This window comes from Scyliorhinus torazame, chromosome 11, assembly GCF_047496885.1.
Source record: "Scyliorhinus torazame isolate Kashiwa2021f chromosome 11, sScyTor2.1, whole genome shotgun sequence".
NCBI lineage: Eukaryota > Metazoa > Chordata > Chondrichthyes > Carcharhiniformes > Scyliorhinidae > Scyliorhinus > Scyliorhinus torazame.
Genome location: NC_092717.1, coordinates 189,650,200 through 189,670,073, shown reverse-complemented (window position 1 = coordinate 189,670,073; position 19,874 = coordinate 189,650,200). Strand labels below are relative to the sequence as shown.

Sequence of the window (19,874 nt, the reverse complement as noted above, 5' to 3'; positions counted from 1 at the left end):
ATGGCAGGAAAGTGAGGTAAATCTGCCAAAAATGGGGCAAAGTTGTTGTGTTAGTTTTTTGATATTTCTGATAATGTTTAATATGCAATTGTTCTTTGGTCTCTTGTGACTTCTGGCGAGAAAGAGATCTGTCAGATTGGTATGTGGAAACATTCTGTTTTATTAACCTCATTGAATTTGCAAACTACCTGATTCCAAGGTAATTAAATTTAATTAAATTGCAACTTTAGTAAACCGCTTTTTCACTGCAGTAAAATACTCCTGATCAACACATTTTTTTAAAGAGGGTTATATAATCTTGTTGATCAAATCCTTGTAAAAAGGGTCCTGATTTTAAGATTGCATCTTTTAAAGTGATCTGTGGTTTTTTTTCTGCTGAACACTAACTTTTCCTATTTCACTCACCCAATCCATCCCTAGATTTGCCTATATTCCTGTGAGGGCCAAGTGCTGCTGTGATGAATAAAGACTTGTGCATCCATTCCTGGCCTGGTTCTTACTATCTAGACAATGAGAAACGATGGGTATACGGCAAACTGTCGCTCACACCGTGCCAGTTGTCGTTCACGTCCGACAAAGAGGGGCTCACACTGACCAGCTTCAAGCTCTCGGCTATCACTGGCATCAAGAAGGAGGCATCCAGCTTCATTTTCAGCTCACTCACCGTCCTGGTGGGCGGCAATGAGAAGCACTGGTTCAGCTCACTGCAACCCAATCGGACAGTGGTGTTCAACGTCATCGAGCATTTCTGGCAAGCACAGCTGCTTTCATCTGAGGGGGTGGAGTTAGAGGCAGGTCCCGATCGCACGTCGAAGGGGAGGCAGCTGATCAGTTTGGCCTCCAGCTCTCACCAACGCTTGGAAGACACAGCCAAGGTACTACACCATCAGGGGGAGCAGTTTGATCGCATCATGAAGGGACTGGACAAGATCGAGTCGGACATGGATGTGGCAAACAGGTATTGGAGTCATGCGGTGATACACTTAAAATGTATGAATTTAAAAAGAAACAGGAGGGAGGAAGCCCCTCAGAAAGGGTAGCTAAAGAGGCAGTACTTTATCCAATATGATGTACACTAAGTTAGATGAACAGTAAGAAGTCTTACAACACCAGGTCTTACAGCTTTGATTCGAATCACTAGCTTACGGAGCACAGCTCCTTCCTCAGGTGAATCATTAACCTGGTGTTGTGAGACCTCTTACTGTGCCCACCCCAGTCCAACACCGGCATCTCCACATTAAAGGGACAGTTCAGTGTGCTGCTGCATAGGGAGTGTGTCTCTGTGCCAGCTCCTACAATCTTGTTGGGATAAATAGGAATAGTTCACTCCTCCTACCCCTTAATTATATGTCTGCCCCAGAATAAAATCTCCACCAAGTCATTTGAAATAATACTTTCAACTGGCAAATGTCTAACCTTTGATCCTTCATTTTCACCATATTCCTGCAGCTGTCAATCTGCTTAGCTATTCCTTCAGCTCCATCTTTAATGTCCATTGTCCCCAGTAAAACCATTAAACTTTCCATTCTGGTCATTCCCCAGGTTTGGCCTTCGATTAACTCCCTCAAGTTTGTACCCTTGAAATTATCTGCTGCATAACTGCTTTATTCACCCATTGGTAAATCTGACTGGGTTTAGTAGGGTGCTCTTTCCAAGGGCCGGTGCAGACTCGATGGGCCAAATGACTTCCTTCTGCATTGTAAATTCTTGAATCCATTATGGGCCGAATGGTTGACGTTGCTGTAACAATTCTTTGACGTTGTTGTCTGGCACTGAACAAATTGTGGTGATTTTCTGTGTTGGTTCCTGCACTTGTACAACACACAGTGGGATTAAAAAGGAACAATTTTCTGTCTACCCACTTGTGTGCAACTTGGTATATGGACCTTGTGGACAACGTTTATGTCAGAATGAAGACGCTGGTATTTGGGAATACAGCCGGATTCGATAGATAGGTTCAGACTTGCATTCCAGTGCTAGATAAGAGCCTAAGAGGTTGACTGAATACTTTCACTGGTTCACAGTCAATTAAAAAATTACCTTGCCAGTGAGTTTAAATTTTTATGTTTTCTTTTGCATGTGAACCTATTGGGACAACGGGATTCTGAATCGGTAACCTCTGCACTAGCAGAGCTGGGTCTAGCTATAATGGAAATTCCCCAGTGATGGGATGTCACCAGGGAGCCTGCGATAGCAGCTGTGCAAGTTCAAAAAACAGCCCTTTGTTTGTGCTTTATCATATACTATACTTGTATCTAACAGTCGCTTGGTAAGTACAGAACTTGAACATTGCTGAAAGCAGAGATGTTGCTGAAGTTTTTCGTCTCGTACTCATCAGGGCAAACAGGAGAATGCAAAATTTCAAGTGATCTCGACAATATGCATTCTTATGACATATGTTCATAGACAAGGACTTGTTCTCTGCAAACAAAATAAATACGTTCAAGCCTTGCGCCTTTTGAATTGTTGGGGAGATTGGGTCTCTGTTGCTTTCTTTATGCCAACATCACGGTAGCATGGTGGTTAGCACAATTGCTTCACAGCTCCAGGATCCCAGGTTTGATTCCTGGCTTGGGTCACTGTCTGTGCGGAGTCTGCACGTTCTCCCCGTGTGTGCGTGAGTTTCCTCCGGGTGCTCTGGTTTCCTCCCACAGTCCAAAGATGTGCAGGTCAGGTGGATTGGCCATGCTAAATTGCCCTTGGTGTCCAAAATTGTCCTTAGTGTTGGGTGGGGTTACTGGGTTATGGGGATAGGGTGGAGGTGTGGGCTTGGGTAGGGTGCTCTTTCAAAGAGCCGGTGCAAACTCGATGGGCCGAATGGCCTCCTTCTGCACTGTAAATTCTATGATTCTATGATCTGAGCCAATCGGAGTTGACTTTCCAACCATTCAGCACCCATTTCTTTTGTGTAAACGATTTGACACAGACATCCAGACACGGTTAGCTCCCGTCTCTCTCCTTCGATGCTGTCAGACATGCTGAGATTGTTTAGTATTTTCTGTTTTGTGTAGTTTGAAATCTAGTATTCACAAATTTGTCCTGATGAATGCAAGACAAGAAACTGCAAGATGTCACTTTTATCTAAAATACAACTTACAATTGATTGGAAGTGAAAATTGTGCTTTCAAATTGTAACGGCTTGACCCTTTCCACTATCCTTATTACATTTTAATATTCTACGCATTTTGTCATTTAAATAACTTTCTATTGGAGTAATGTTGTCTCCAGCAGATTATACCACATTATAGTGGTCAAAGCTGATTTTTTTGTTTTGCAAAGGAGTGTTAGGGTAATCGTAATTGCCATGCTCCTGCACTATCTGACCAGTACAAAAGATTGTACCTTGACTTTCTTTGGATGGGTTAGTATCTTGCAGCTCAGTGGGTTACTGTGGGAGTTATGGAAATGTTATTTTGTTTTATGAAAGTATTCCTGATGGTGGTAGATTAGCTACGGACTTGCTACAGGACCACCTGCATTCTCTTCCATCCACAGTCTAACCTAGTTTTCTAGGGATTACATTCTATAAGGAAAGACCAGCTTAACTCCTACAAACATATGAATTAGGAACAGGAGTAAGCCACTTGGCTTCTCGAGCCTGTTCTGCCATTCAGTGATGGTATGGCTGATCTTATTATAATATAGATTTAGATAGGTATTTGTTGGTGCAGGCGTGATGGGCCGAAGGGCCTCTTCTGTAATATATGATTCTATGAATCTCAACTACACATTCCTCCCAACCCCGATAACCTTTTACTCCCTTGTTAATGTTGACTCCATCTAGCTCAGCCTTAAAAATATTCAAAGACTTGTGTTCCTCAAGAGTTCCAGAGACTGTCAACCTTCTTAGAGCAAAACAATTCTATCATTGTCTGAAATGGGTGACCCATTCATTTTAAACAGTGACCCCCTAGATCTAGATTATCTTGACAAGAGGAAACATCCCCTCCACATCCACCCTGTCAATACCCCTCAGGATCTTAAAGGTTTTGATCAAGTTGCATCTTACACTTATAAGCTCCAGTGGATACAAGCCTTGCGTGAAGGACGTTTTATATACGTTCAATGAATGGCCTATTTTCACTGGGTCCTTGGGCACCAAGTATACATTGCCTCTTGTAAAATCCAGGAGTAAAAGTGATGGGCGACGATTCCCACGAAGCAGAGGAGCAGCCGTATTTTCTCCGTTGAGGATTTGGCTGCCTCGCCCGAAGCCTGACTTCATGGCAATAACCTTGGCCAGTCCCTCCACTCCTGCACAAACAGGAGTATGAGAACATTCATCTTTTCAAAGTCAAAGATTCAGTTCACCAGCGACACCAATATTTCTTTCTCCATACCTGTCTAGGTTTTACAATGACCCGATTTTCACAAAGCACCTCAACATCAGCTCCATACTCCTGCTTGTTGAAAACATTCTGTCCAAGTCAAGCCACCAGCTGCATTATTTTCATCAATACGTGGGGAACTTGTGCCGTCACCTCATGACATGACCAGTGTATATTGCCCATCGGAATTACTTTTCAGAAGACTTTCCAATTATATAGATTAGAACAAAGCTCATTCAAAGCACCAAAAAAGAAACATTCTGTGAAAATGTTATTTCGTTTGAATTGGTGCAAGTGAAACATGTGAAAAAAACTTGCCAATGACAAAATAAGTTGCTCACTGTCAGGCAAACCTGTGACCAAGTGAAAAACCACTGACTGTCCTTGAATTTGATATTCGGGCCCAAAGTCCGGAGCAGTTGCAAGGACAAGGAATGAAAGCTCTTTCTACCTGGTTTTCAACCAAAGATTCCTTTATGCTTAGAGTAAAAATATCACTGAGGGATTGTTGCTATGCTAACGGGGGTGGGTTCCTGCTGTTGGGAAGAGAACGGATTTTGAACGCAGCACTCGTGGCAGCTACGGCTGGAGCTGGACGGTTGTTGAGAGGAACCTTTGGAGCTTGTCAGGTAGCTTGATGCAAGGGCTCATGCGCGGAACCCCCAATATTTCTCCAACTTCGGACAGAACCAGGGCATATGGATATGATTGGCTGAGCACCTCTCACACCGCTTGTAACTATTGTCCAGCCCCTCAAACAGCCAGTTTATCCTTGCCTTCATTAAGTGCCATATACACTACTTTTAACTGAATCACCCCAGCTTCACACACAAGGTTGAAGCACTGACCCTTCGCAGCACTTCACCATAATCCTTCTTCCAGACCCATCCCCAACTCTTCCTCCCACTTGGCCTTAATCCCTTCCATGGTCTTCTTATCCCCCTCCATAATCCTGATCCATAGATCGCCGAAATGTCCCCACTCTCCAGCGCCCCCCACCAACATCACTACCTCCAACAACGAGGATTACGGAGCCACCAGGAAGCTTGGAAAACCTTTTGAGCGAAATTCCACTCCTGCATATACCTGAAGCCCTCCTCCCGCTGGAGCCCATTCTCCATCCCCAGCTCCTCCAAACTTGCAAATCTCTCCTCCAGAAACAGAGCTTTCATCTCTTTTACCCCTTTCTCCTTCCATCCCCAGAACCTCGGATCCATCCTCCCTGGCTCAAATCCATGATTCCCTCTTATTGGCTTCACCCTCGACCCTACCCTCAACTTGAAGTGCTGTCGGAATTGCCCCCAAATCTTCAGCTTGGCTAACACTAAAGGATTCTCCAAATACTTCCCCGGGGTGAACAGTAGTGGTGCCGTTACCAGCTCCCACACCCCTGACTCTTTCCTCCATCCACGCCCATAGAGCCTTACACTTCTTATTCCAGCCCCGCACCTTCTCTGCATTTGCCACCCAGTAAGAATGCAACAAGTTCGGAAGGGTCAAGCCTCCCAACTACCACCCATTTTGTTGCACCGCCTCCTTTATCCTCACCAACTTCCCTGCCCACACAAATGATGAGACCAGCTAGCCACCCCTTGAAAAAACGGTCGACACGGGAACAAAAACAGAAACTGTGGCAAAATATTCATTTTGACTGCCTGCACCCAGCCAGCCAATCACAAAAGAGAGACTGTCCCACCGTCATAAATCCTTTTTTGCCTTCTCACTAGGCTCATGAAATTTAGCTTACGGAGCAGTGCCCAGCCCAGCTCTACCTGCACCCCAAGTACCTGAAGTGAGTTGTCGCTACCCTAAATGGCAACCCTTCCACTCTCGTCCCAGCACCTGGAGAAGACACAACAGAATACTCACTCTGCTCTAAATTCAACTTAAACCCTCTAAAAAGCCCTTATGCCCTTCACCGATGAACCCAAATCCAAAATGTACAGCAAATCATCACTATACAGACATGCCCTGTGCTTCACCCCCCCCCCCCCCCCCCCCCCCCACCACCACCACACACACACCACTGTCCCCTCCATAGGCCCACGGCGGAATAGCTAAGTACTCAATCGCCAACGTGAACAATAGGGAGGGACATGGGGCACCCCTGCTTGTTCCCTGGAATAGTAGGAAGCACTCCAACTGCGTGTCATTCATCCACACACATGCTGTCGGATCTTAACAAGCCACAAACTTAGGCCCAATCCCAAACTTCTCCAGCTCTCCAAACAAATAACTCCACTCCACTCTGTCTAACACCTTCTCCGCATCTTACACCACCATCACCTCTAACTCTCTCCCCTCTGCCGGAGAATGCACCACATTCAGCAGCTGCCACATGTTCAATGACAATTGCCTGCCTTTGTCGAATCCCGTCTGAACATCCCCCACCACCTTCGGAAGACACTCCTCCAGGCTCACCGCCTACACCTTCGCCAGTGTCTTGGCATCCACGTTCAGTAGAGAAATGGGCCTATATAACCCACACTGCACCAAATCCTTCTTTTTTAAGTAACCGTGAAATGGATGCCTGCGTCAGTGTCTCTGAGAACCCTCCCTTTACCATTGAGTCGTCAAACATTTCTACCATCAGTGGCACCAAATTGTCCTTAAACTTCATATAAAACTCCACCTGGAACCCATCCGACCGTGAAGCCTTACCTGACTGCATCTTTCTTTTCGCTGCCTGCACTTCCTCCACCCCCAATGGCTCCTCTAATCCAGCCCTCTTCTCTACTCCCACCTCCGGCCACTCCAGTTGCTCCAGAAACTCCCTCATCTCCGACTCATCATCTGGACGCTCCAACTTTTATAAACCCCTATAAAAGTCCTCAAACAACTTACCTGTTCCAGAGCAATACAATATAACACACCCTCAAAACTGGTGCAGTACAGCGTGATCAGTGTCAGGAGGAAACCAGTGCAGTTGGTTCAGTAAACCTAGTCCTTCCACATGTGCAGAAAGTAGAGAGGACAAATAATAGGGTAGGGTAAAAAAGGATAAAGCTATGAAAACATTGCAAAGTGATGCCCATCCTCTCTTCTAGTATGTTAGAGGTGGTGCTACATAACCTACAGAAACCTTGTAAAGTAAGTAAGACACTACGGAGTCTGAGTATTTGAGATAGGGGCCGCATACTTCTGGAATGTATCCGATTTGGATCACTGTATACAGGTTAGAAATTCCATTGAGATGCAATCCATAATAATTTTATTGCTAATTCTGAAGCGAATTACTAATCCATGAACAAAGGATATTCTTCTGTGCTGCATATGTTAGGATATTGTGCAGCCTTTTTCATTGGCATCAATTATCTTTTTGTCTGGGAGCCCCAGAACCAAGAAGAAAGGATCAAACTCTAAGGCTGTGTCTAATATCCTCTCAAGCTCTTGAAGTATGTCCAGTCAGTAGGATTTAATTCTTCCACAAGGTCAGACACATAGTCTCCTCTCTCTAGTTCGCATTTTTGGCACAGTGAGGATATAGTGGGGTCTATCCTGTGTCTTAAGCTTGGTGTAACATACAGACGGTGCAATCTTTTAAATTGGGTCTCCGTTCTAGTATGGACTGAGATTCTAATTTTCCCAGATAGTGCCCCAGGTCTCCTCATCAATATTCACTGTGAGATCTTTTCCCCAACACCGTAGAGTCTCTAGTACACTCATACAGGATTTAAAACATCATGTGTCATAAAGTTGCTAATTAAGATTAGAATTGTTAGGTACTAATGGTCGGTGTGGATGCGATGAGCTGAAGGCCTCTTTCCATGCTGTAAAACTCTAACTCTATAATTACTTTTGTTCTATAGATGACAGGATTTTTTTCTATGTAGAGACACTAGCATAATATTGCAGAGATGTCTTATTAAGAATAAAATCTCTCAGATTCCACTACCGCGAAAGTTGCATTTTTGACAACACCAATTCTCTCTTTTGCTTCGTCAAGACTTTTACCAATGTTCTGCAGTTCTATAGTAAGAGCACTGATATTTTGTCGATCAGACCAGGTTTCTCGTCAATGCCCTTAATAATATTAGTAGTCATCAGTTGTAGTGCCTTTGAGAGTGCCGCACCGAGAGCCTGTTCGCTCACTTAATTCGGCATGGTGAGGAGTCCACTCCACCCCAGTCACTTCTGACTGCTCTTTTTTTTGCCAATTTTCTGAATATTTCTTGGCATTTTGTCAGCCAGGTACATAATATGGAGTTATCACTCCCAGATTAGTGAAGCAAGAGGCATATGAGCACGATAAATGAAAGGAATATAGGCTAAATAGCGGCAGAGCTCACGGAAACAGAACTATTCCTGCGCTCGCATAAGGTGGCTCCTCCCTGCTATGACATCTTTAATAACGGCTCCTAACATTGTCCCTGTAACAGTGACAGGCTAACTGGCTGATACTTTCCTGCTTTTTGAACCCCTTTTTGGATAAAGGAGTTATATTTGCTATCTTCTAATCTAATGGAGCCTTCTCCGAATCAAACACATTTTGGAAAATTAAAACCAAGACATCGACTATCTTATTAGCCACTTCTTTCAATACCTTAGGGTGACATTCATCCAGACCTGGAGATTTGTCAGCTCTCAGACCCAACTTGTACTCTGTCCCTAAGGTTTACGTGGAGACAACTGCCCCGGGATAGCTTACTAAAGGGAGTTATGTATTCTTTTCCCTGATATGTTTTCTTTTTCCGGACTATGTAAAATCTATTGATGACAGACAAACCCAGGTCTTTCTGAGTCTGGGGGACATATTGTATAAGGAGTGAGAGCAAGAGAGCTGTGGAGTGGAGAACAATCTACTGGTGTGATTTTTTTTTTTTTTGTTCAGAATTAATCCCCTGGATATTATGTTGCTTGTTTTCGGGATGAGGATGGTGTTTCCAGTTTCAGTCCCTGTCCATATCAGTCGTAAGAAGGTGAGCTGATCCTTGAATCGTTGCAGTCCATGCGTTGACAGGCTCCATGAAGATGTTAGTGCTGGGTAGCAATGATGAAGGAGCAATGAAATTCATGGCAGAATTGTGTATGGTTTGGAGATGATGGTTTTCCCATGACATTGCTGCTCTTGCCCTTAGTGGTGGAGGGCTGGGAGGTTCTATCAAGGTAAGCTTCCACTATAGATGCTACATACCTGTGAGTAGCATGGCTACTAACCTAGTATACTGGTTATCCTGGATAGTATCGAGCTACATCCATTCATCCAAGGGAATGGTGAGTATTCCATCATGTTCCTAATATGAGCTTTGTAGATGACGGAGAGGCTTTGAGAGGACAGTAGCTGAGCCACACTCCGCAGACTGCCATACACTCTCAGCTGCTGATCTGGCTGGCCCAGTTCAACTTTTGGTCAGCCAGAATGTTGACTGTGATGAACTCCGTAATAACGGTGCTACTGGAGTTGGATCTTTTCTTGTTAGTGATAGTCAATTGCAGATGCCCATGTGGCATGATTGTAATCTAATCGTGCTTGACTGAATGTTGTCCAGGTCTTGCTCTAGGAGACATGGGCTGTTGCAAGTTACAGGGGCTGTGCATGGAGAATGGACAACTGATTATCCTATAACCACCCTACAATTGGAACCTTATGGGTACAAAATTTCATGACCTAGATAAATGTGAAAAGGTTTGCTTTACTGGGCTTTACATAATGAAAATGAGGATGAGCAGAGGGCAATTTGCTGTATGCATCTGGATTTTTTATTTTTTTTTTATTTTCTGTAACTACTATTTCACTTTAATGATCCCTTAATGCAATCTCCCTGTCTCTAATTTGTTTTTCTTTGTGTAGCTAGTTCTGTGCCGATTGAAAGAAATGTGGGAAAGAAGTAGTTACTGTGCAAACCTTTGTCCTGTCCAGTGCACATTAAGGGGCACACAGGACAACAGCTTACACATCTGTAGCACTCCTCGCAGTACAGAAATATATATGAGCACCCCATGGGGCAGGGGAAACAAAATAGACCCGAACAGTTGGGACAAAATGACGGGATGCAAAGTGCAGTCAAAAAGTTAAGAGGTTTTCTGAGAGCAGGAAGAGAATTCCAATGGGAGAGGAGTACATGAGAAAATAATACTGATGGAGAGGAGATATGGTAGTGTGGTATATTACTGGACTCGTAGTCCAGATGCTGAGAGTTCAAAATCCACCATGGCTGGCCTATATACGACTTCAGTCCCACATTAATATAATTGACTCTTAATTTCCCTCTGTGGTGGCCTTTTAAGCCACTCAGTCATCTACCAGGGATTTCCAGCAACAGGCACACCCTGAGAGTGATTTTTTAAAAAATAAAACAGGGTTGACGGTGTGCAGATTGCACTGAAGGCAGCCAATGGCAGTATGAAAGTCAGGATCAGGATGTTGTCAATAGTGAATGTGTGGGGCAGGGGCAAGTGGGGTGGGGGAGTGTGCACAGTGGAGTCGGAAACCTAAGATGATGGCCGCCATACAAGGAACCTGAGAAATAGAGGTAAAAACTGTACGTTAAGCAGCAGTAATTTTTCACAAGGTGTTTGAGAAAATTTTATATCGACCTTTTGCTCTTTTACCTGAAGATGCTCACACTGTCGCACTGTGTTCTAAATTCAGTCTAGTGGTGCTTCGTACCTAAAAATGTGAGATTTGACTTTGAGTCTGGACCTTGAGATTTAGTTAAAGTTTGCTTAAGGTTTTCAATTTTAATATATTTATTCCCATTAGCCAAAACAAATTAGATTTCGTTTTCCACATTTAAACTGCATGTAAGGAAGCTGAAATGTTTATGTTACTCAGCTATTAATCTAGAAAACGTGCTCAAATCGCAGCATGGCAGTGTAAGAATATGAAAGCAGTTTTAAGAAAAAATTAGAAATAAACTGGTATCATGAAGCTGTTGGATTGCCATGAAAATCCAAACGGCTGTCTCCACGTCCTTTTGGGGAAGAAAATCTTTTGTCCTTGCCCAGTCTGGCCTACATGTGACTCCAGTCCCACATCAATGTGTGATATTGACAGCGGAAGTCAAATCAAACAGCAGCAAAGAAAGCCCACCACCAGGGCAGTTAGGGATGGGAAATAAATGATGACTTTATCAGGGACGCCCAGATCTTGCAAATAAATAACAACTAAAGTCAGTTTGGGCAGGATTGAGCATAAATGTGAGTCGTGTCCCACATCATTCTTATAGATGCTGAAGTGGCTTAGCGCACCAGTCAGCTGTGCAAAGAACACCAACATTGTAGGGACACCTTCACCCTCTGCATGGACTGCAACAATTTGAGAAGGATCACCACATCAGGGCAACTAAATATCAGCTTTGCCAGAATTCCCACATTCCAAGAATGGATAGAAAAATGAAATAAGAAAAAGATGTGATTCTGAATTTGGATTCACTCTTAATACATTTGCAGATAGATTTTTCAGTCCATGATCTTGCAGTGCCTACATGTAAAGCATCGTCACGCAAGTCCAGTCGGTGTTAAATTTTATTTTTTGTGTTTTGGGGAAGTGGATGATACTGTCAAGTCAGCAATTATGCCCCACCCCTTGTTACCCTGAGATAATTATGTGGGTCTGGAGCTATATGTACGCCGAGTTCAGGCAGGCGTTGTAGGCTTCCTTTCCTGAAGTGATCCAGTTGGGTTTTAAAACAAACTGACAAATTCACACAGTTTCATTTTGGTGCAAACCCGCAGATTTACTCAATGCTCCAACATGACCTTGCTAGCCTGGTACCATAACCACTTGGTTAAAATTAATTGGTTAATGAATGCCCCAAGATATTTCTGTCAGGATTTTGTCTTGTACCTAGGTGAAGGATTACAAGTTCATCCTCAATTCCTAATTTTAATGAATGTTTAAGTTAAGTTAACAAACATTGCTTCAACATTCTGAGGAGATTGGCTTGTTTTAAACATATGCCTGAAATCTGCCCTTTGCCTCTCCATGCCTCTGTAACAACTCTGCCCCTCTAGGCCTCTGTAACAGCTCTATAAATTAAAACTGCTGTCAAGCGATGACCAAGAAATATCTTTCTTTGATTTCCTTGTGACAGACTGTTAACCGAGCTGGAGTCTCCGCCGTGGTGGCCATTCAGCAGTCGTCTCCGAAAGACTCAACGGGAAACAAAGGAGCAGCCAGAATATCCAGCGTCTGCTTCAAAGGCTTTCGGGAAGGAAGGCTTAATATTAAAAGTCCCGGTACTTTACTCCCAGGGTCCGGACCCCAACCTCAAACAGGGCACACTCGCAGTCCTTTGCTCGGGTCTGGAAATCAGTGATTCAAACGAGCAGCTTGTGCACAAGTATCGACGGGAGGAGGTCGACGATGTTAAAGTGCAGAGCCCTTATGAGATAGTTGTCCGCCAGAGGTTCATAGGGAAGCCCGACATCTCCTTTACCCTGCAGTCCGCGAGGATGACTGATGTTGTTTCCATTGTAGAAATACAATACTCCAAAAAAGTGCAATTCAGAGAGGATTTGTTGGGGCTCTTCAAACCAGAGGACTCCCCTGTTTCAGAGAATCTCGGAATGGGCGGTTCCATATGGAATGCAGGTAAATTTCTGTTCATAAGGGCCAGAATCACTCTGCTTGCGTGTATAAAGGTTCACACAGTGCAATAGCACTTCTGAATAAAAGGTAACTATCAAACTAGGAACATGTGAGAATATTTGGAGAAGGAAAAAGCTCTTGGACTTAATCCTGTATACCTATTTTATATGAAAAAAGTCCATTGATCTTCTACCTTATTCATAGAATCCCTACAGTACAAGAATCCCTACAGTACTGAGAGTCCATTCGGCACATCGAGTCTGCACCAATCCTTTGAAAAACCGCCCTACTTAGGCCCAATCCTCTGCCCTGTAACCTTACCCTAAGGGGTAATTTAGCATGTCCAATCTACCTAACCTACACATCTTTGGACTGTGGGAGGAAATCAGAGAACCTGGAGGAAACCCACGCAGACATGGGGAGAACAGGCAAACTCCACACAGTCACCAAGATGGGAATCGAACCTGGGTGTCTGGCGTATTAAGGCAGCAATGCTAACCACTGGGCCACTGTGCTCTTCCTGGACTAAAAGTAGTCAGTTGAACTTGTATGTTGTCCTCATCAACAGCCTTCCCAAGGCAACTGATTCCACAATTTGATTATTTCTATGGAAAAAGCACCATCTAACATCACCTCATACTTCTAACTTTAATTTTTTAGATTGTGTTATCAGTTGCTTAAATTCCCAGAATGATAAAATGATACAGCATAAAAGGAGGCCCTTTTACCCATCATGCCTCTGTTGGCTCTTTGGTAGAGCGTTTTTATCTAATTCTTTTTTTTCTAATCTGTCTTTTTCTAATCTCTCTTTTTGTGACCTTTCTGCCACGTTGATCAAATTTCCTCTGCTGTAGGGAATCCAATCTTCACCTCCAGCCTCTCCACATGATTGAAATCCTTCACCCCTGGTACCATTCTGGTAAATCTCTTCTGCACCCTCTCCAAGATCTTGTCACGCTTCCTAAGTGTGGTGCCCAGAATTTAGCATGCTACTCCAGCTGAGGGCGAACCAATGTTTCATAAAGTTTCGATTAATTTGCGTGCTTTTGTACTCTTATACATTTATTTATAAAGCCAAGGATCCAATATGCTTTTTTTTAACGGCCTTCTCAACTCCATCACCTTTTAACGATTTCTGTGCACACCTGTCCAAGGTTCTGTTTCTGGACCATCTTGACATTGTACCACTTAGTTCATATTTACCTCTCCTTATTCTTCACACCAAAATGTATCACTTCACACATCTCTCACTCTCACTCCCTCTCTCCCTCCTGAAGTCTGTAGTTTTGAGTTTTGTACAAGCTACAAGCTTTGAAATTATGCTTTGTACACCTGGGTCCAGGGAGGTGGTAAGTGAGGGAGAGAGTCCTGCTCAGCCAATCTGCAAAAGGCAATGACAAGCCATTGCAGTACTTTGCCTGGACCAATCCAATGGAAGTCTATGGTCGGCAACCGCCTATTAGCGCAAGGTACCTAAAGCAAGAGGAGTTTGGGTCATTAATATAGATCAAAAAGAGCCGTGGTCCTAATACTGACCACAAAGGGACAACACTATATACCTCCCCTCAGTCTGAAATACTTGTTCACTATAACTCTGCTTTCCATCCCTAGATAGTTTAGCAACCGCTGCCCTTTAATTCCAGGGGCTTTAATTTTGCTAACAAGTGTAGCATGTGGTGCAATAAAGTCTCACGCGAAACTGCTTAAAAGGCAAAATCAGAAACGATGAACATGCTTTACAATCGAAGTCAAATTAGATCGGTTCCAGCAATGTGAGGCAGCATTGCTTTGTGCAGTCGCTGTACAGAAAGTTATAGTATGTGACAGACAGGGAGAGCCCACTAAGCTCCGATTTGTAACAAAAGAATCCAACTATGGACTTGTCAGCTCTTTTAACATCGAAGATATGCATTGAAAATTTTAAAAAGAGATGGTCCTCATTTCAGAAAAACAGAATCGCCTCAAAGTTGCAAACAAACGTAAAATTTAAAAACAGATAATTGCAAAATATTTTTATTTTAAAATGATAAAGTAACATTGGCCAGAATTCTCCAGCAGTTGGGATTCTCTTTTTCTGCCGGCAATGTAACCCTGCTCGTGGGTTTCCTGGTGGTGTGGGATGGCTTCAATGGAAAATCCCATTGTCTCTGCCAGCGAGCAGCGCACCACCGAGAACCACGCAGCTGGGCGTCCGGAGAATCTCGCACATTCTCTTTCACTCTGGCTACTGTGCATTATCCCTCCTCTCATACCCAAGTTCGACTGAATCAGATGTTGTCACATTTAAAAAAAAAAAAGACAATCAAATCGGTGAATATTTCAAAATTGAACAAAGCCATCATTGCAACTCTTTACCAAGAGATTTAGACATTTTCAGTTGAATTTTTCAGTTTGATGTGCACTTCAGCTTTAACCATTGCAGGCACCACTTCCCTTTCGGAAAGGTGCTTAAAAATAGAGAATTAAATGTCCTCGGCCAGGACTAATGGAAGGAGTCCCGTTCTAGAGACTTTAACATCATCTCCCTGTTAAAACGTGCCAAGGTCTCTGCTCCTCCATGGCTGCCATGTCTCTGACATCAACCACGGCCACATTCATCCAGAATAGAATTAATAAATTAAAATAAATTTCATTTAGAATAAAGTGTCTTTAATGAGAGAGGGGAAAGACAATGTGAATAAGCGATCAATTGCTCACGCAATTGGTGATAAAGTGTACAAAGGCTTTAGTGCGGGTGAATGAATCGCAAACAAGGAAGTCACGAAAGCTGGGAGGTTCCTGTACTTTGTCAAACACCTTTTGAAAGTCAGTATACACAACCTTAATTTAATACCCTTATCCAACCTCCCCACTGTTTCATCAAAACATTTGATCAAGTTAGCCAAATATGATTTGCCTTTAGCACGGCTCTAATAAATTTCATTTATTGGCCCATTCTTTTCCAAATGCCAATTAATATTTCCCTGAATTGTTGCCCCTGAAAGCTTCCCCGCCACTGGCATTACACTGAGTGGCCTGAAGTGGCTGGGTGTAACCCTCCCCATTGTAAACAGGGGTATAATTAACGCAGTTCTCAAGTCCTCTGCTACCACACCATATCCAAGGATAGCTGGAGGATTGTGGGCATACACAAATTTACTTCCCTTAAGATTTTCCCAGCAAGCACGTGACTTTTCTACTTAGTAATATCCAATGGCCTTCAAAAGTAGTTTTATTTTTTAATCCCAAAACTTACCCCTCCAATCTCTTCCCTTCCCCCTCCACTTTCCTTCCACTATCCTGTTACTATTTTAATGTTTATTAAAGGATTTTTGTTCCATTTTATGTTGGCCACTAATTAACTCCGTAAGAAGTCTTACAATACCAGGTTAAAGTCCCAACAGGTTAGTTTGGAATCACTAGCTTTTGGAGTGCAGCTCCTTCATCAGGTGAGTCACTCACCTGAGGAATGAGCTGAGCTCAAAAAGCTAGTGATTCCAAACTAACCTGTTGGGCTTTAACCTGGTGTTGTAAGACTTCTTATTGTACCCAGCCCAGTCCAACACCGGCATCTCCACATCATGTCTAATCTAACTGCCCACTTCCCCTTGGCCCTCTTATTTTCTCTTTTAGATATTGTCTGTGCTTTTATATTTATCTTTGAAATCGGATCCTTACTATTATCATAAGCTATCTTTTTCTGTTCCATTTTAATCTCTCCGGGCGCGATCTTCCCAAAAGGGAACAAAGCCCTTGAGCGTGCACGTTTAGCCATTTGTTTCCTGGCACTTGCAGTCCCGAGAAACACATGGCTGTTCCATGCGACTCGTGTTGAATAAGGGGCCTGAACGGGGAAAGCGTGGCAAAGGCTACACACAGCCCCGTTTTTTTACAATAAGGAGCCCCATTCGCCAGAATTCCCCGATGTAGCAAAAGATCGGAACACCATTTTTAAATGGCACCCAATCTCCAAGGCCCCCAAAATAATCCCTGAGACCCCCTCCAAGCTGGGCAACTCCGGCACAATCGTACGCGTGCAGAAAATGCCAGCTTAACACCTTGGCAGTGCCAGGATACTCAGGTGGCGCCAGTAGTGCCAGGGCACCACCCTGCCCAAAGGGCACGCAGCTGGGGACCTATGATCCCCTTGGAGACCCCCACGATTGCTGTTCCATGTGGTCCCTGTTTGTGGGGACCAGTACCAAACAGCGCTTGCCCAAGGTAACCATGGCAAAGGCATTGAATTCCACAGCATCAGGTACCTGGGAATCTGCAGATTAGAGTAAGGCTTACAGCCTCGATCTAATATGCAGATTTGCCAAAAACTGATCCTGCCCGTTGTGGGTGGGATTCCACTTGCATCATCTCGCGAGATTACGTTTAATTTTGCGAGGTGTTGCGAGCCAGGTAGATCCCGGGAGCAGGGTCTCCCGGCTTTCCCGGACCAATGTCTAAGGGGGTGCTTTTGCTAACACTGTTGGGGAGGTTTTAAACTAATGTGGCAGGGGGATAGGAACCAGATTAGGAAATCAGAGGTCAGTAAAGAGGCAGCAACTAAAGCCAGTAAGGTACTAGATAATAAATTCAATGTGACTAAGGGGGAGAGTAGACAGGGAAGAGATGAAGAATGCAAAAGGACAGGTGGTCTGAGGTGCATTTGTCTCAATGCGAGAAGTGTAGCAGGTAAGGCAGATGGATTTAGGGCTTTGATTAGTACCTGGGAATATGATATTGGTATTACGGAGACTTGGTTGAGGGAAGGGCAAGACTGGCAACTACAGATCCCAGGGTATAGGTGCTTCAGGAGGGATAGAGAGGGAGGTAAAAAAGGTGGAGGAGTTGCATTACTGGTCAGAGATTATATCACAGCTATGATTAAGGAGGGCACGATGGAGGATTCGAGCACTGAGGCAATATGGGTAGAGCTAAGAAATAGGAAGGGTGCACTAACATTGTTGGGACTTTACTACAGGCCTCCCAAAAGCAAGCGTGAAGTAGAGGTACAAATATGTAGACAGATTATAGAAAAATGTAGGAGCAATAGGGTGGTCGTGATGGGAGATTTTAACTTCCCCAACATTGAATGGGACTCATGTAGTGTTGGAGGCGTAGATGGAGCAGAATTTGTAAGGAGCATCCAGGAGAGTTTTTTAGAGCAGTATGTAAATAGTCCAACTCGGGAAGGGGCCATACTGCACCTGGTATTGGGGAATGATCCCGGCCAGGTGGTTAAAGTTTCAGTCGGTGATTACTTTGGGAATAGCGATCACAATTCCGTAAATTTTGGAATACTCATGGACAAAGACGAGAGTGGTCCTAAAGAAAGAGTGCTAAATTGGGGAAAGGCCAAGTATATCAAAATTCGGCAGGAGCTAGGGAATGTGGATTGGGAGCAGCTCTTTAAGGGTAAATCCACATTTGAAATGTGGGAGTCTTTTAAGGAAAGATTGATTAGAGTGCAGGACAGACATGTCCCTGTGAAAATGAGGGATAGAAATGGCAAGATTAGGGAACCATGGATGACGGGTGGAATTGTGAGACTAGCTAAGGTGAAAAAGGAAGCATATTTAAGATCTAGGTGACTTAAATCTGATGAAGCTTTGGAGGAATATCGGGAAAGTAGGACAAATCTCAAACGCGCAATAAAGAGGGCTAAAAGGGGTCATGAAATATCTTTGGCTAACAGGGTTAAGGAAAACCCCAAAGCCTTTTATTCGTATATAAGGAGCAAGAGGGTAACTAGAGAAAGGATTGGCCCACTCAAAGGCAAAAGAGGGAATTTATGCGTGGAGTCAGAGGAAATGGGTGAGATTCTTAATGAGTACTTTGCATCAGTATTCACCAAGGAGAGGGACATGACGGATGTTGAGGCTAAGGATGGATGTTTAAATACTCTAGGTCAAGTCGGCATAAGGAAGGGGGAAGTTTCAGGTATTCTAAAAGACATTAAGGTGGACAAGTCCCCAGGTCCGGATGGGATCTATCCCTGGTTACTGAGGGAAGCGAGGGAAGAAATAGCTGGGGCCTTAACAGATATCTTTGCAGCATCCTTGAGCACGGGTGAGATCCTGGAGGACTGGAGAATTGCTAATGTTGTCCCTTTGTTTAAGAAGGGTAGCAGGGATATTCCAGGGAATTATAGACCTGTGAGCTTGACGTCAGTGGTAGGCAAACTGTTGGAGAAGATACTGAGGGATAGGATCTATTCACATTTGGAAGAAAATAGACTTATCAGTGATAGGCAGCATGGTTTTCTGCAGGGAAGGTCATGTCTTACAAACCTAATCGAATTCTTTGAGGAAGTGACAACGTTAATTGATGAGGGAAGGGTTGTAGATGTCATATACATGGACTTCAGTAAGGCGTTTGATAAAGTTTCCCATGGCAGGTTGATGGAAAATGTGAAGTCGTATGGGGTTCAGGCAGTACTAGCTAGATGGATAAAGAACTGACTGGGCAACAGGAGAGAGTAGTGGTGGAAGGGAGTGTCTCAAAATGGAGAAAGGTGACTAGTGGTGTTCCACAGGGATCCGTGCTTGGACCATTGTTGTTTGTGATATACATAAATGATCTGGACGAAGGTATAGGTCGTCTGATTAGCAAGTTTGCAGATGATACTAAGATTGGTGGAGCTGCAGATAGCGAGGAGGACTGTCAGAGAATACAGCAAAATATAAATAGATTGGAGAGTTGGGCAGAGAAATGGCAGATGGAGTTCAATCCAGGCAAATGCGAGGTGATGCATTTTGGAAGATCTAATTCCAGAGCGGACTATACGGTCAAAGGAAGAGTCCTAGGGAAAATTGATGTACAGAGAGATCTGGGAGTTCAGGTCCATTGTACCCTGAAGGTGGCAACGCAGGTCGATAGAGTGGTCAAGAAGGCATACAGCATGCTTGCCTTCATCGGACGGGGTATTGAGTACAAGAGTCGGCAGGTCATGTTACAGTTGTATAGGACTTTGGTTAGGCCACATTTGGAATACTGCATGCAGATCTGGTCGCCACATTACCAGAAGGATGTGGATGCTTTCG

At 43.8% G+C, this 19,874-nt stretch overlaps 1 protein-coding gene across 1 annotated transcript in view; it reads left to right on the top strand.

The window, feature by feature from the left end:
- Positions 1–19,874, top strand: part of snap47 (synaptosome associated protein 47) — a 44,516-nt gene that overhangs the window by 3,484 nt on the left and 21,158 nt on the right. The window contains exons 2-3 of the mRNA XM_072468186.1: positions 421–958; positions 12,365–12,864. Coding sequence (XP_072324287.1) covers positions 459–958; positions 12,365–12,864 — 1,000 coding nt within the window. The 5' untranslated portion in view covers positions 421–458. The remainder of the gene's footprint in view (positions 1–420; positions 959–12,364; positions 12,865–19,874) is intronic.